At 37.4% G+C, this 18,783-nt stretch overlaps 1 protein-coding gene across 1 annotated transcript; it reads left to right on the forward strand.

The window, feature by feature from the left end:
• Positions 1 to 254: 254 nt before the first annotated feature.
• LOC132607978 (uncharacterized) lies at positions 255 to 1,690 on the forward strand. The gene is made up of 4 exons (XM_060322061.1): positions 255 to 559; positions 653 to 740; positions 825 to 1,484; positions 1,544 to 1,690. The coding sequence occupies exons 1-4, from the start codon at positions 255 to 257 to the stop codon at positions 1,688 to 1,690; spliced, it is 1,200 nt and encodes a 399-aa protein (XP_060178044.1).
• Positions 1,691 to 18,783: the final 17,093 nt, after the last annotated feature.

Consider the following 18,783-nt stretch of genomic DNA (forward strand, 5'->3'; position numbering starts at 1 on the left):
AGAATTAATGGATAAATAGATAAACTAATCATTCGGAAGAGAAACTTAGAACAAAATTCTTCAATGACTACTGGTACTGTTGGTAAAGGTATTTTGACTAGAAACACACATGTAATATTTTCTTAGTATTGATTCTCATCTGGTTAAGAGAAACACTCTGTATTTCTGTGCCTTGTTTATAACCTGATTTAGGAATTATGTGAATCTTGTTTTTGTAGGAATTATCTTTGTGAATCGAGGTGAATAAGTATATCATGAGATGGAAAATTGGGCTACCAAGTTCTAGTTCTACTCATCCATCTGTTACTTCATCCGTAGCTCTAGAAATTCAAAGGGAAATCATGGCTCTAGAAATTCGAAGGGAAACATTTCCTTTGGGTGTTAATTTAGAATCTCTTGAAGCTGATCCGAGAATTAGAAAGCCTATTGCAGAATATAACCCTAATATAGGTGATGAAGTTAGGAGATATTATATTCGAAAAGAGCCTTGCCAACCTGAGGTTCATGATTTTCCTAAAACTAAGTTTGGGAAGGAAATGCGCCAGTTTAATCCTAATTGGTATAAGGGTCGTTGTAAGTGGTTGGAGTACAGTATAACAAAAGATGTTGCATATTGTTTGTGTTGCTATTTGTTCTAAAATGAACATGAAAGTAATGGAAATACAAGTGAAACTTATACAAAAGTTGGCTTTAAAGCTTGGAACAAGGCTCTTGAAAGATTTAGAGTTCATGTTGGAGAGGTAAATAGCATCCACAACAAGTGTTTTAACAGGATGCTTAATTTAATGAATCAATCATAGTAAATTGAAACTGCCTATGACAAGAAACTCGAAAAAGACAAAAGGGAATCGCGATGTCGCTTGAGTGCTTCAGTCGATGTGACAAAGTTTCTCTTGAGACTAGAATTATCATTCCATGGGCATGATGAGAGTCAATGTTCTTCAAATAGAGGTATCTTTCTTGAACTTTTGCAATGGTATGGAGATATTAATGAAGATGTTGGAAGCATTATATTAGAAAACGCCCCAAAAAATGAAATGATGTATTCTCCAAGTATTCAAAAGGATATTGTTGATTCTTGTGCTAAAGAAACAATCAAAGCCATCATTGAAGACCTGGATAGGGATTATTTTGAGATACTAGTTGATGAATCAAAGGATATATCACACAAGGAGCAAATGGAAATTGTTCTGAGATACGTTAATAAAGAAGGAGAAGTAGTAGAGCGATTTATTGGTATTATTCATATTAGTGATACATCTGCTCGTTCATTAAAGGAGGCAATCTACTCTTTTCTTTCAGATCACTCATTAAGTCCATCACAAATACGTGGGCAAGGTTACGATGGAGCTAGCAACATGCAGGGAGAGCTAAATGGTCTTAAGACTTTGATTTTGAATGAGACTCCATCGGCATATTGCATTCATTGTTTTTCTCACCAATTGCAGTTAACACTTGTAGCTCTTGCAAAGAAGAATTCAAATGTAGATGATTTTTTTATATAGTTACTAATGTGTTAAATATTGTTGGAGCATCTTTTAAGCGTAGCGATTTGCTTCGAGAACATCAAGCTGAAAAATTAGAAGAATTGCTCATATCAGGTGAAGTGCATACTGGGCGAGGATTAAATCAAGAACGTGGACTTCAAGACCAGGAGATACTCGTTGGGGTTCTCATTATAGAACATTAGATAATCTCATTGTCCTATTTCCATCAATCATTCATGTTCTTGAATTTACTGGATGTGAGTGTCCTAATTATACTGACAGACTTGTTGCTAAAAGTCTTGTGAGTATGATTAAGGAATTTGATTTTGCTTTTATGTTATAATGATGACAAATGAGTTGAGCTACTCATTACAAAGGATGGATCAAGCTATTGTCAATGCTATGGGACTTCTTGCTCTTACAAAGCAAAGATTACAAAAAATCAGGGATAGTGAATTCGAATTATTAGTGGATGATGTCTCTTCCTTTTGTGATAAATATGATATAATCATTCTGAAGATGGATGCTAGCTATTATCCTGGAAGATCGAAGCATATATCTCTTGATCTTACATTCTCATTATTTACGCGTTGATATTTGTTATGCTGTTATTGATTTACATCCTCAAGAGCTTAAGAATCATTTCGATGCTGTGAGTACTGACTTACTTGTCAGTATGGCTAGTTTGAATCCAGTTAATTCATTCGGAAATTTTAATAAGAACAGGATAATGAGGTTGGCTGAATGTTATATGAATGAGTTTGATAGTAGTAAGCTTCGGGATCTCAGTTGTTAGCTTGATAGTTTTATAGTTTATGCTCGTGGTTTTGACAAGAGGTACTTCTACTTGAAGGGAATTAGTGACCTTGCAAAATTGTTGGTTAAGTCAGATTTGCATCAAAGCTGGCCACTTGTTTATTTGCTTATCAAGTTGACTCTCATTCTTCCCGTTGCTACAGCGTCTGTGGAACAGGCTGTAATGACCTGTCTGGTCGTTATTTAACACTTTGCGAACCCATGCCCAATCTAGGTCTAGGATCATAAATAATAAGCCCTATGGAGTGTTTTAAGGATTAATAGTGGGAAAAATTAATTTAGGATAGAACTAGAAATCATGGGCCCAGGGAAGGAAACGGACCGCCACAGCGGTCAAGGGATCGCAACAGTGGTCTCGCTATAGCGGACACATGACCGCCCCAGCGGTCGAAGCGGGGCAGTGACCGCGTTTTTGGTTCACTTAGTTTATTTTACCCTCCTTTTTAATAAAAGACTCTCCAAGACTGCTATTCGGTTTCCACATGATGGAAAAACCCTTAACACCAAGAAAAGAGACTTTTTCTATTTCCTCCACACCATTCCCCATGGCTATCACCTCTCATGGATTCGGATGAAGGTTAAGAAGGCGAGAAATTCATGGGGATTCAATTGGCTGTTCTTCAACAAAGTAGGTTATGATTTACTTGAGTTAGACTTTGATTAGTGAATCGTATGTACTTTTAGAGTTGACGGGAGATTGCATGATTGGGGCTTCGGACATGGAGTTTGGATGGACATATTCTAAAATTTAACTAAAACTATGTATTAATATTAGCTAGGGTAACAATGAATATTTATTGAGTAGTGAGTGCTATCATCATTGAGGGGTAGGTGTTATGGAATGGGGAATAGGTTATGTATCAGGGCTGAAAGGAGGTATTTCGTTATTTAGATTATGCATCCCTGAGAATACTTGATTTCCGTCCTTATTTCCAGATGTATTGAAATATTCGCATGATTGTCATTCTTGTTAACAAGAGGTTTGTATTGAGAGGACTGAGGGAAATCGTGATTAGTACTATGCCCATCAAGGGCATGATTCATGACTTGTTTGATTTATTGCATCCTTTCATTGCATTGCATGTGTTATGAGGAAATACATGGAGCAGGAAAGACTGAGTATGGGAAATTGTGTTATCTGGTCATATGGCTATTTGAGTTGAATACGAGAAATCTATATGATATGGATCCGCGTCTGAGGTTCTTTCCGGAGCGGAGGATTTATGGCTCGGGTTCGATGAGTATCCAGAACGAGTGGTACATGGACACCATGGGTCCCCTGCAGGTCATGACTACTGAGCAATGACATCAGTTAGCATGTATGTACAGTGTGGTTGGGCCCTTGCATCACATTCTGCATTGCACTACATCTCATAATTCTCTATCATGCATGTGTGTACTGCCCGTCGGTTATATTGCGTATGCATCTTTATGATTTCGTTGAGATTGTGTGTGGGGTGGTGGCTATTATAAAAGGTAAGTGTAGTAGCGGATTTTAGATGGTAAGCCATTCCCTAGGTGTATCACATCGTAGTAGGTAAATTGAGTAGATTAACTCTACGGATAAAAGGGTAGAAATTAGAGGATAGGGTGAACGTGGAGACGAGATTTAATAAGTTGGATGGAAGGAAGGGATCGGTTATGATTAAATAGAAAACATGTAATTCCAAGAGCCTATATTAAGAAGTAAATAGGTGGAGTAAGGAGATAAGAGGGTGATAGTAAAGGAATCTATATTGAGAATCCCAAGAGCCTTGACTTATTTGTTATCTTATTGACTTATATTGTGTTGCGTGAATTAATCTTAGTCGACCTATGATGCTTACCAGTACGTATGGTGTACTGATACTACTCTTAGTATGTCCCTTTTAGGGTGTAGATATGTTGCATGTTTAAGTTGAAGTTTCTTCGTGTGGATTTCTAGGCATTCTCCTACAGCCTCACTTATCTCACTTCAGGCAGAGGCTGGGTCATTTATTTTGGCTGGGTCATTTATTTTGTCTTCCTTATGTAGTAGGAGCTCTTGTACCTGTCTAGACTAGATCCCGAGAAATTCTTTTCAGTTTTATTGTATTTGAAACAGAGACTGTATGAAGCTTGTATTTTAATCTTGTGAGTTTTAAGAAAGTATTTATTATAAAATGGATGAGTATTTGGGTGGTTGGTCAGGGTTCGCCTACTAGTTAGTAATATGGTAGGTGCCCGCACGACCAGCCAGTTGGGGTCGTGACACGGGCTTTCTCTTCCATGAAGTACATCAAAAATGAGCTTCGTAACAATATCAGTGATGAATTTTTGAATGGTTGTTTAGTTTGCTATGTAGAGTGTATGATATTCGCAACTGTAAGCAATGATACTATTAGTCATCGTTTTCAACATATGAAAAGTCGTCGAGCATAGTTATGACTTATGACTAGATATGTCTTTTTTAATGATAACTTTATTAGTAGCTCATGTGTTGAGATTAGAAGTTGCTTTTTGTGATGACAATATTAACCGTTGTTTTTTCATTAACTTTCTTATTGCCGTGTTCGAGTGACTGTATATTTATACTATGTGATTACTAGCAACCCTATGTTTAAGGAAGTGAGCACCCACGACCTTCAAATCCTGGATCTGCCACTGATTTTGTATATGTGTTAAAAATGATCCAGTCGAGGTACTAAAAAATGATGCAAGATCTTATCAACGGTGCTTCGCATTAATAAATCCTATGCATAAGTGTTGTTTGGTAATCACTGCATGCGTCACAATCAGTTCTGCGCAAATGGTCTCTTAAATATCAACTAGCAAGCAAGCACTGCAGGCAAGCAGCTGGCAAGGGAACATGTAGTCTTTTGGTGTCAACTCCATCAATATTAAACATGTTTTGCAATCCTAAGCCATTCATCTCTTCACTTCTATGATCCCTTCTAAAATGATCACTACAAAAAAATGGGTAATTTGCGGAGGTTGAAAGTTGCAACATTAACCGATGTTGTACAACATTAACCACCCAACTCGACATCAGCTCTCTATCTTAACCATGCCTAGCTGCTGACATAAACTTTTAAACTTGTTGACATTTACACCTTTTATGAAAAAATCTGCAACTTGTTTCTTTGTGTTGATGTACTTCAATCTAATTTCTTCTTGCAAAACTTTTTCTCTGATAAAATGATAGTGCACCTCCACATGTTTAGTTCTTGCATGAAAAACTGGATTCTCGGCAAAACTTATTGCCGATTGATTGTCACAATATAGTGGGATTGCATAACCCGTTGGTTGATTCAGGTCAACCAATAACTGCATCAGCCAAGCATTCTCTTGAGCTGCCATTGTTGCCGCTCGGTAATCTGCTTCATTTATTGATAAAGACACAGTTGGTTGCCTTTTGCTACACCATGAAATTGCTCCTGATGCAAACATATATACAGATCCAGTAGTTGAGCATCGAGTATCATGATCTCCTGCGTAGTCAGCATCACAATAACCAAATAACTTGCAATCTTCACCTTTTTTTATACAGAATACCATAGCCAAGTGTATTCTTCACATATCCCAAAACTCGGCGAACTGCTTCCAAATGAGACATCTTTGGATTTTGCATGTAACGATTCATCACACCAACTGTATAAGAGATATCAGGGTGAGTCAAGGTTAGATAGATTAAACGACCTCTCAATTGTCGATACAGTATTTGTCACGCCCCGAAAAATGGTCTGGGCGCGACACGGCACTCGGTGCCTGACTGTCTATGACCGAGCGAACCCATGGCTACTGAATCTAATAGTTGTATCATGGAAGCATACAAGATATAACATGAAGCAAGAGAATTCTCTAACTCAAATATAATAATGAATGCGGAAATAAATGTTGTGAGGGAAAACCAACATAACTGACTAATGTTTGTGTCTATGAAACCTCTATGATCAAAATACTGAAAGAATAACTAGGTCAGGACAAGACCCTGACATGCCTCAAATACTAATTGTTACACCTCGGAAAATTGCATGTCATCGTATGGAAGATAGACTAACGCAGGGTAAGAAGTATATGATGTTTCTACAAATAAGAAGTAGTATGTAACGGTTCTAACTAAGATTCCAAAGACATTTGAGGCAGAAGAAGAAGTTCGTTGAAGAATTTCAAGCATAAGTCGTGTTTTGAAGAAGGGTTGCAAAGTACCGAGCTAATGTGGAATTAATAAAGTCTTGAGGAAGAATTATAATGCTCCTTATATTGTTAATGAAGTGTTAAACAAGTGGTAAGAAGGTTCCATAAGGACTGCAGATCAAACGAAACGACAAAAATATTTTCAGAAAAGTGGAGTTATACGACCACTTATACGGTCCGTGTAAGGGTCCGTATAACCCAACAGACGAAAGGATTTCCCTGATGGTGAAATACGGTCACTTATACTGACCGTGTAATGTTATACGGACCGTATAAGTGTCCGTATAACACCCGACGGGCTGAGCAATTTTCAAGTATAAAAATGTGATCCCACTTCTAATTTCTCATTCTTCTAACTTCTCCACTTCTCTTTAAACCTCTAGAACATTCCACACATTTCTTTTACATGAATTCACGGCAAGTCAAAGATCAACTTCATTAATCCAAGTAAATCAAGTGTAAGGAAACTCTTTAGGGTTGCTAGAAGTCAAGAAATCTCTTGGAATTGAAGCTAGGGTTTTTCTCCAAGTGAAGCATTTCCATCCTAGACCCCTTTCCTACATAATAAAAGGTGAGTTTTATGAGAATTTCATGTTATTAAGAGTATTGAATGGTTGAATAACTTGGATTGAGGAAGAAAGTAGAACATGGAGTTCAAATATGGAAAATGTGATGTTCTTGAATGATAACTTGACTTGAATCATAGTTCTTGACATGTTATGGGTATAATCTTGTTATGAATAATATTAAGAATGTTGGAGAAGCATTATATGCGGGTGAATACCACTTTGGGTGATAACCATGGTTATGGGTGACTTTGAGAGGGAATTGTAAGAATTGAATAATGGCCAGCTTAATAAAGTTTATTGATTATGATATTGTGGTTGTGTTGTTGATGTTTGGGAGTTGATATACTATATGGGGAAAGTAATAGAAACAAAGGAGATGCTGCCCAATTTTCATTAGCTTTAGCTTAAGCTCAAGTATGTTATCGATTATCTAATCTTAGCACGAATTTCCTTGAATGTAGAATTACGAATTTGGAAGGAAGCGTTTAGTCGGCAAGTTAGAAAGGCGAAAAGGTATGTGAGGCTAGTCCCTTCTTTTTCTAAGGCATGACTTCCTTTAACTTTCCATGATGTTCTCACATTCCGGAAACTATGAGTCCATGACTACTAGGAACTACTTCTGAGATAAAGATAAGAGATATCTAGCGATTCTAAAGCTCATGATATGATATTTCAACGAAGCTAATGACCCTTATATGATTCCTTGATGTGATTCATTGTTACTAGACTCACCTTATAATACTAGTTCTTTCAAGGTGAGACATGATGATCATGACTACTCCATAATGGAATCGGGGGTTACATCACCCCGATAGAGTTATAGTATTTAATCGATTTCTAATGCATGCTTTGTGATAAGTATATGATGATGAGATTACACCGTGCCTAGATGGCCGGGCATGACACCGCTAAGGCGGGAGACTTATGATTACACCGTGCCTAGATGGCCGGGCATGACACCACTAAGGCGGGCGGCTTAAGATAACACCGTGCCTAGATGGCCGGACATGACACCACTAGTGGGCGGTGTGTGATGGTAACCCGGACGCGGGTTAACAATAATGGTATATTTGACATGCATAACTTGTGTTTTCATTAAAAGTTAAGCAGGTTATATCTCCGCCTCATGTTTCATCATTTATTTATTATGTTAGTATTATTCATGCCTTACATACTCAGTACATTATTTTGGACGCTGTGTTCATGCCCACAGGTAGACAGGGAGATGGTTCAAATCCGTAGGAGCTTATCAACGGATTTACAGGAGCTCTCCCCTACTCCGGAGGTGCTACTTATGGTCATATTATTTTGTGTATATAATTGGGTATGACGGGGTCTGTCCCGTCCTTATGTCACAGTACTCTAGTAGAGTCTCGTAGATATGAATACGTGGGTAGTTGATGTCTTATAGATATATCGGTGTATATTTTGTATATCATTTTTGTAGCCATGAGGGCTTATATATACATAGATATGCATATGTTGCCTTCGAGATTGTGTATGTTCAGGTTGGGTATGATGACTAGCATAATGAGTGGTGCTCGGTAGTCAGCTCCGGGTACCCGTCATGGCCCCTAGTAGGGTCGTGACACTAATGAACTAACTAATACTCGAAAAACTGGGAATAGACGGGAAGCCTTGGATGAGAGGGGCTCACCAACTAGCTGATGTACTCAAAGCGCTGGAAGTTAAGCGGCTGCTGTATCCTCCTGAAAGTCAGATTCTGCACCGTGAAGTGCAGGCCCATGCATAAGGACGTTAGTACATTTGAATTGTACAAGTATGATAAGCAACTGAAGCAATAATAATGGATATGAACAATAAAGCATAATGAAACTGAATGCTCATATCATGAGCTGATCTGTATAGAAACCACCTGTGCAAATATCATGTAACTATGGCCTCAGGCCTAATAAATAATGATATGTCAAAGCTATGGCCTCAGGCCCAAAATAATTACATATGCATATGCATATGAATCATAACTATGGCCTTAGGCCCAATCAAACATAAAGCATCAGGTGTAAAACTGACTACTGGTTCTGTCACCTGACTGATGACTTAGACTGCAGTCTGAGACTTGTAGATTGAATTACAAGTCTTTTAGATTAAGATAGGGTCCATAGCATGCATAACAAGTATGAACATAATCAGAAAATTGAGCTCTAACCCTAGGTTATGATATGAACATATTCAGAAAATTGAGCTCTAACCCTAGGTTATGAAAATCAAGAACTAGGGAAAAATCATGAACTGGCTGGATTTCTGAGAATTATGATAATTGAGGTATGAGGATGATTAAACAATGTTCCTTATGTAGATAGTATGCTTAACATACCTGGAATTGCTCTCAAACTTGAATAATAATCTGATCTTGGAAAAAGAGTTCCAAGGTTTTGCTCTTTATGCTCTTTAATTGGGTTTTCTTGAAAACCCTATGTTAAGAACATGGTTTCATGATTAGATTAAGAGCATATATGATAGAATTGATTTGGAAGAGTTTGGAATGACTTACCTTGTTGTTTTGGATTGTTGGGAGAAGATCACTTCGTTTTTAGGGCTTGGAATTATGAAAAACGAAATAAAATAACTGACAGCTGGTATTTATAGGTTCTGGTGTGGGCTGGGAAAATACGGTTCGTAAACTGATTTACGGTCCGTAAACTGCTTTAAGTTTCCTTCATAAATACGATGCCACTTTATGGGCCGTATTTCAAAATACGATATGTATTTAACAATATAAATTCCAAAAGACAATTTCCAGAATGCACAGTGATTTGGGGTATCACTATACGACTTGAAATACAGGCCGTATACTGGTTTACGGTCCGTATTCTGGGGCGTAAATCCTCATCTATCAGCTGAAGAGAAATTTCCAATTCTCACATTTTTATATGGTTTTCTAAGTTTGGAATTATGGTCAAAGCTTAAGTTAAAGGTATAAGGGGTTACAATATCTCCCCCGTGGGAACATTCGTCCTCGAATGATGGATTTTGGTCAAAAGGGATTGTCGAGACATGTGCACACTAACTGACATGAGCACATGAAAACTGAACTGAAAGGGTCTGGACTAAATTATCTGTTGAACTGAGTAACGATTAAACTGACTGTCTAACAGGCTGAATACTGATAATGGAAACTATGGAAGGAATGCTGTGGGAGGGGAAGTACGATACCTTCACCAGTTTCTGCTGATTCTTCAAAGAGATAGGGATATCTAGACTTCATGTCTTCTTCGACTTCCTATGTAGCCTCTTCAACTCTGTGACTTCTCCACAAAACCTTTACTGAGGCTACCACTTTAGTTCTCAACTTGCGAACCTGACGATCAAGGATTTTCGCTGGGACTTCCTGGTAAGTCAAACTATCATTGACTGCTATGCCATCAGTCGGGATAACCAACGAGGGTCCCCCCCACACTTTCTCAACATGGACACATGAAATACTGGGTGTACGGCAGCCAAGTCTTGTGGCAATTCAAGCTCATAAGCTACTAGACCAACTTTTTGCAGAATTCTGTATGGTCCAATATAGCGGGGACTAAGTTTCCCCTTCTTACCAAACCTCATGACACCCTTCATAGGCGAGACTTTGAGAAATACCCAATCATTAACTTTGAACTCTAAATCTCTCTGTCTCACATCTGTGTGTGACTTCCGTCTTCAAGCGCTCTTTAATCAATCGGTGATCCATACCTCCGCCCGTAAAGAGCTTCAAACGGTGTCATCCCAATACTAGCACGATAACTGTTATTATAAGCAAACTCAATAAGAGGTAGGTGATCATCCCAATTACCTTTGAAATCAAGGACACATGCCCTCAACATATCCTCAAGGGTCTGAATGATGCGCTCTGCCAGGCCATCTGTCTAAGGGTGAAAAGCTGTATTGAGGTTAACCTTTGAACCCAATCCTTTTTGAAAGGATTTCCAAAATTTTGCTGTGAACTGAGCACCACGATCTGAAATAATGGACACTGGAGTCCTATGAAGTCTGACAATTTCTCGAAGATACAACTTGGCATAGTCCTCCACTGCATCTGTGGTCTTAACTGGTAAGAAGTGCGCTGACTTCGTAAGTCTATCCACGATTACCCAAATTGAATCATTCCTCCTAGCTGAACGAGGTAAACCTGCTATGAAATCCAAATTTATCATCTCCCACTTCCAAATGGGAATATCAATATTCTGAGCCAAGCCACCAGGCCTCTGGTGTTCGGCTTTCACTTGCTTACAATTTGGACACTTTCCCACAAAGTCTGCTACATTCTTCTTCATGTCATTCCACTAATAAATCTCCTTAAGATCGTGATACATCTTTGTGGAACCTGGGTGAATGGAATACCTAGAGCGGTGAGCTTCAGACATAATTTGCTCTTTGAGCCCATCTACATCTGGAACACATAATCTGCCTCGATATCTCAAGGTTCCGCCATCTCCCCCTTGTTCGAAAGCCGTTGTCTTATGCTTGTGAATCCCCTCTTTCAGCTGCAACAAGTAGGGATCTTTATACTGCTTCTCTTTAACATCAACGACTAAAAAGGAAAGGGCTCTATTCTGAAAAACCACACCTGTCACGTCCTAAAATACCCCTTAGATGTGATTGGCACCCAGCACACACCACCGGCCTAGCGAACCACATTTTCATATCTTAACCATAATTTTGCAGCATTAACCAATTTAAATAAGCACTCAAATAATGTAATAAATAATTATGTATAATTAGTGTCTCAAAATATTAACCAAATACTCTTGCCTAAATCCCACACTAGACCATGGAGCATCTAAGAGAATTACAAAAGACTCAGGTTTGTAAATCCCAAAAGAAAAAAAAACATTAATAAATAAATGATAAAGACACTTTTGGTAGCCTCCACAAACAAAGCGGCGACTCACCTCAACCAATAGATCAACTCTAGCAAACTCGTGAGCTACTAGCTTCGTCGTCACCAGTAGTATCTGCATGGACATGCAGGTAAGGAGTGAGCTATATGTAACTATAACCCAGTAAGATCCTCGACCCGCCACTCTAAATACCCCTGGAACAAGTGTTAGAAAATATAAACACACAACAAGCAATTTATATTATGCACAAGAATTATATTGTAATATAATATCCGACAAGGTCCAAACATTCATTTTTCAGAAATAGCATATATCTCAACACAATTTACCCTAAGGACTTGTCATAACAGCAGTTAAAGAATTTATCAACACCACGAATCCATAACAACATAAAAAAAGGTATCAAATATATCAAGAAGCATACACAATGCTCGAGAAGCATACACAATGCCCAGTAAAATTAAGAAGCATACACAATGCCAAAGGGAAGCATACACAATTCCCCAATCTCATGGCCCACATCCATATCACATTACGAAACAATTTATAAAGAGAGTTTTAGTGTATTTTGAAAATAAAGTATATGTGGCTGGCCTGAAGGACCACCGATTCTGCCAAGCACACGCTCGTCCCAACACATGGACCAGGCAGACAAAACATATTTTTAACAGGGGTTTTGAAAAGCAAGTACCCAAAGCTTAAAGTCTCACTTACCTCAAATTCAGAATTCAAGCACACTTCCCAATAAATCAAAACTGCATTATCGAGTCTTCAGATTGCCTCAAACTACACAAAAATGGATTTAGAATGGTCAAAACCCTAAGGGTAAACCACTTCTATATTTTTAAAGGCTTAAACGGTTAAAGTCAAATTTTAAAGGACGAAAACGCCCTCTGGTCAATTTGTTCAAAACCCAAAAAGACATAGATTTTCGGAAAGGTCTTAACGAGTCGACAAGAAACCGCCCTCTGTTTAAAGTCCTTTTTTTTTCCTTTTCCTTTTTGGGCTTGGCCCACTAAACTCCTTCTTTTCTATTTTCTTTTTAATTTTCATTCCGAATTTCTTTTCTTTTTTATTCATTTTAGTTAAAATTACCAAATAAACCCTTATTTAAAAAAATTGGGTTATTACATTCCCCACCACTTAAAATAACGTTCGTCCTCGAACGCGTTCAAGAACTTTTCGAAATTGTCAGGATATGAATATTCAGTACACATGTCCCACTCATACTCTCAAAGTGATCTTTTCTTGTAGATAGTCCTACTATAATACTTTGACCTCAGAATACTTGTTCATCCATAACCAACAAAGTCATATGTTCAAATACAGAATACCAAATTCCTACAAAAAGGCACAATTCTCATTTACCGACACTATTTCAGTCTCAATAACATGGATCAGATCATAAATGCACTCTCGGAATGTATTCACATAATATAACATGTCCCTCTTGCAGCATAGCAAGTCACTTAGCTACCACCACAACCTATTGCCCATAATCTTATTGGTAATACGCTTGCACCCCACAACTTATCCTTCTTTCAATATCTCACACAAAACTGCTAGTGGTAAAAGAAACCTCTAAAAGCAGCCACTCACTAGATATTTAAGTCATGAATTTTTCTTGTTGAAAAGAAAAGGAAACTTTACCTGCTCCAAGCTGTATTTTGGTCCAACCCAACCTTATTAGGGCCTATCACACTTATTTTCTTACTAAAAATAGCATTGTCTCCTCGAGCTCAAACTACTCAACTAGAGACGATATCGATATCCTTATACAGCCTTAAAAAAAACATGATTTGCACACCATAATTCCACTTAAGAAACCTTGTTCGAGTTCAATTACCGCATTTGTCTTTACAATAGATATTGAACCTTCTTCGCAAGTCGAATTTTAATCTAGCTCTACTTTTTCGGACTGAATCATGGCTATCATTACAAATATATGATCTAAGACGTGAAACACGAGATATGAACAACAGACAATCACAGAGGTAAAGCAAGTTCACATGCACCGACCTGATTCGATCCAAATCCCACCAGAAACAATATACCTAAGATTTTGCTTACTGTTCGACTGAATCTCATGACTTATTTCGTATTGAAAACTTTCAAACTACTCCCTTTTATAGCTCCAAATCACAATCTTGTTTATCACTATAAGACTTTTGTCTAATCTATGCTAACCAACATCGTTCCCGCATTCAATGCAACCTTCTTCAAGGATTGCTAATAAAAGTCTAGAACCAACTACTCTGATTTAGAATATTCAATCAACCAGATCGAGTAAGACTCCAACATTCATATAAAACCTAAAATGACAAGATTTGCATACTGAGTTAGTAAACTACTATCATACACGAATCCGGTCAAAAGCAACTGATCATTAACCACTTATCAAGTAATATCCATCTGACTAGTGTTAAGACTGGGCACCCAAGGATGGCGCAATCCAAGCGCCACAACCACAATCCTACGGCGAAACACATCCACCAATCTTACATACAGTAGAGCTGAAACACCTCCAAGCATTCCTGCATAATGCTCTCACGTACAACAATGTTAGAAATACATCCTTATGTTTCTACATGTCTCTCACATGTACAGTGGTTTTGGAACACATCCATACACTCTTACATAACACTTGCACATATAGCGATGCTGGAACACATCCACATGCTCTTACGTAAATGTTCCATGCACCGTTACTCTTGTCACACATGATAATATAGACATCTCATGTCATTGCACTATCTCTGACACATAACGCCATATAAGCTAGTATGATATATAAGAATAGTTCAGCTTAAATCAGGTACACGATCTCGCTAAGTCAATCAATATCACCCAAGCTATGATCAAGATATTCTGAAATAACGTATAGACCAGCGACAAAGTCTACATTGATCTATTTTTACTTTCTATCAGAGACAACCATGCAGCGGAAATTTCGAGTAAACCAACTAAGTGTTCAACTTTTTAAAGTCTTTCTAATTTCTATCAGAAAAATACTGATATAGTCTCTAACACTAGTATTTAATATACTAACGATTTAAACACAAGAACAACATTTATGTACCCCAAATAACTTTTGTCAATTTTAACTCTCTTCCTGCGGCCCCAATGCATATTTGTGAATCTAAAAAGTAATAAATATAATGAACGTTGTATCTTTTCGAGTACAAATCTCCCTAAGTCAACAACCATAGGTGTACACACATTTGACTCTTTAATTAGAATGTTCCTTTTTTTTCCACTATCAAATAGCCTCGTCTTTAGAGATTATCACTAATCCCCAATAAGGTCAAGACTCTCGTATCGATCAACTATGCATGTTCAAACAAAAACAACTGTAGCATAGCACATGATAGAGCCTTAGTGTGTGTATTAAACTCAACCTTCCATCCTTTTACTAGACACCACAAGGCTCATAACGCCATGATATAAAAATTAAACTTCACACTTTTAACCTCAGTTGTTTAATCAATATTATCCCGGCATCTTTTTCAACCACAGCATATGCTTTTATCGACTGAGAAGATATTCGTATATGTTATTAATGAACATAACAAATAGAGCGCTAAAGAACATTTTTGAATAACCCAATCCTCTAGTGCATGACAATCACTAATGCATTCTTTATCCAAAAGATATCACTAGAAATTTACACTAACCAAAATAAGTCTTGGTACATGTCTTCAGATTGTCCAACCCTTTCTCCTACTACTCAGCGTATCCTGATCACAAGTCTATCTTAAAATAGCATACCCTGTAACTGAAGGCACATATCATGTAATTTAGGGAAAGACAAAAAGATACTTGCCCATCATATGATAAAAATTAAGTCATTTTTCTCTTAGTGATAAAAATTTGCAAAGATTCAATGTTCTCCCCAATAGACAGAAATTAAGCACCTCCGGGCTCTATACTTGGTATAGTGACCTCTCAATCACGAAATCTTGTAACTTATAATTTACTTCCTTTGACTTTGCAGTCATTCTATAATTAAAAATAAAAATATACCAGATTAATGACAGCATATCTATACCCAAGTTTTAGTCGACCTCCCCATTATATGGTATAATTAGTAGGTTCTCTGAAAGCATATTCAAAAACTTGTTAACCACTCACACTAACCCAATAGCTAATTATTCAACTCTGATACCCCAAGTTATAGTTAAATACGACCTATATCCTCCACTTATTATACATAGAACTTTATCGACGAGGTTGCTTTGTCCGCAGACATACCAAATGAATCCTTTAAACTCAATACAAACTCAATATTAGTCTCCACCGAAATGGAAAATGGAACAGCCTTTTAATGGCAATCAAGCGTAAGGCAATGTGAAGTCATTCAATTTGAATCAAAGATAACCTCAAGGTCATTACTCAATAACACCAAGTGGTTTTTTTACAGCACATAAACATATCATGACTTTGAACTATGTCCACACATGTTTGATAGACCGGCCAATCTAAGTAGACTCCACTGCTCGGATCGAAATCACAAATGGTACATCTAAGTATCAACTTCTCTCTTTATCCTTATCTATACTATCATCTCATTAACATGTTGCTCATCTTCCTCAAGCTTGTGCTTTATCGACAATAACGTATATTAACAAAACTGTGTGAACTGGTTATCTGTGGCAATCATGTCATTTCCTATTTACTCCTACTTCTTTTATGGTTCATTTATTTTCTTGGTACGTGATGATCTTTAATATTCCACGTCTTTCCCTTCAACAACTAATCAAGCCACTATACACTGAGTTTCATGCTAAACATCTTACTATCTTGTTTCAATAATTCTTATACTCAAGTCTTATTCTCGCTCACAATCTGGAATTCACCTAGGGACCTACTCCACGAACAGGTTGTGCATCTCATAGGGACATTATCATGCTCATACTTAATACACTTAAGATATGTAATATTACACCACAGTCACACTTATGACATCACCATCACGACGTTACTAATAATAGTGAATTGCTTTAAGAGGCATTAAACTTAGAGCCATTTAAGCACTTTTCTCAAAATATCTTTCACCATAAAGCCCAAAAACATAGGCATAGGTATGCAATTACACTTCTTACTTTCCCGCTACACTCTTTCTCTTTACCGATAAGACTGATAATATGGAGTTATACCAACAACCCCAGATTTGAATGGTCGCTCTTACACATTTTCATTTAATCATTTGACCACTTTTTTTTATGACTAGGGAACCCGCAGCTGCTACCCTTCCATTCAACGATTTCTTAACGTTCAAAATTTTCACTAACTCCCGAACTTCTAAAAAATATTTGGCAGAATTTTCTTTGTGAATAAAACTATCCCAAAGTGTAAACCGGTCCAATCTCAACTACAATCAACGTACACAACATTCCACGTACTAATTATCACTCTTAGTTGCACATATAACATTAAAAAAACTTTCGAATCAACCGTGACATCTAGCAGAGGAGGATATGCATGTCCTAGCCGTATGTGGAATAAGTCTTACAACAATTAGAATAGATTCAACTCAACGCACGAATAAGGAATGAAAGAAGGGAAACCATCCTAGATGTTTAGTAGCCTCAAGGTTATAAGTATGGGTGCCTACATATGGATGCATAAGACTCTACTAAACACTGCTCCACGACCCGGGACTTAAAGCCTAAGCTCTGATACCAACTTTGTCACATCCCAAAATACCCTCTAGACGTGATTGGCACCCAACACACACCACCGGCCAGACGAACCACATTTTCATATCTTAACCATAATTTTGCAGCATTAACCAATTTAAATAAGCACTCAAATAATGTAACAAATAATTACGGATAATTAGTGTCTCAAAATATTAACCAAATACTCTTGCCTAAATCCCACACTAGACCATGGAGCATCTAAGAGAATTACAAAAGACTCAGGTTTGTAAATCCCAAAAGAAAAAAACATTAATAAATAAATGATAAAGACACTTTTGGTAGCCTCCACGAACAAAGCGGCGGCTCATATCAACCAATAGATCAACTCTAGCAAACTCGTGAGCTACTAGCTTCGTCGTCACCAATAGTATCTGCATGGATATGCATGTAAGGAGTGAGCTATATGTAACTATAACCCAGTAAGATCCTCGACCCGCCACTCTAAATACCCCTGGAACAAGTGTTAGAAAATACAAAAACACAACAAGCACTTTATATTATGCACAAGAATTATATTGTAATATAATATCCGACAAGGTCCAAACAATAGTTTATCAAGAATAGTATATATCTTAACACAATTTACACTAAGGACCTGTCATAACAGCAGTTAAAGAATTTATCAACACCACGAACCCACAACAACATACACAATGTGTCAAATATATCAAGAAGCATACACAATGCTCGAGAAGCATACACAATGCCTCAATAAAATCAAGAAGCATACACAATGCTAAGGGGAGCATACACAATGCCCAGTAAAATTAAGAAGCATACACAATGCCAAAGGGAAGCATACACAATGCCTCAATCTCATGGCCCACAACCGTATTACATTACGAAACAATTTATAAAGAGAGTTTTAGAGTATTTGAAAATAAAGTATATGCGGCTGGCTTGAAGGACCACCAATTCTGCCAAGCACACGCTAGTCCCAACACATGGACCAGGCAGACAAAACATATTTTTAAAACGGATTTTGAAAAGCAAGTACCCAAAGCTTAAAGTCTCACTTACCTCAAATTCATAATTCTAGCACACTTCCCAATAAATAAAAAATGCACTCTCGAGTCTCCGAATTGCCTCAAACTACACAAAAACGGATTTAGAATGGTCAAAACCCTTAAGGTAAACCACTTCTATATTTTTAAAGGCTTAAACGGTTAAAGTCAAATTTTAAAGGATGAAAACGCCCTCTGGTCAATGT

This window comes from Lycium barbarum, chromosome 8 (assembly GCF_019175385.1).
Source record: "Lycium barbarum isolate Lr01 chromosome 8, ASM1917538v2, whole genome shotgun sequence".
NCBI classification, from domain to species: Eukaryota; Viridiplantae; Streptophyta; class Magnoliopsida; order Solanales; family Solanaceae; genus Lycium; species Lycium barbarum.

Coding starts and splice junctions, on each gene's coding strand:
- LOC132607978 (XM_060322061.1), top strand. CDS start 255: ATGAGATGGAAAATTGGGCTACCAAGTTCTAGTTCTACTCATCCATCT. Junction 741..824: donor TTAGAGTTCATGTTGGAGAG/GTAAATAGCATC, acceptor GCCTATGACAAG/AAACTCGAAAAAGACAAAAG. Junction 1,485..1,543: donor TTGCAAAGAAGAATTCAAAT/GTAGATGATTTT, acceptor GCATCTTTTAAG/CGTAGCGATTTGCTTCGAGA.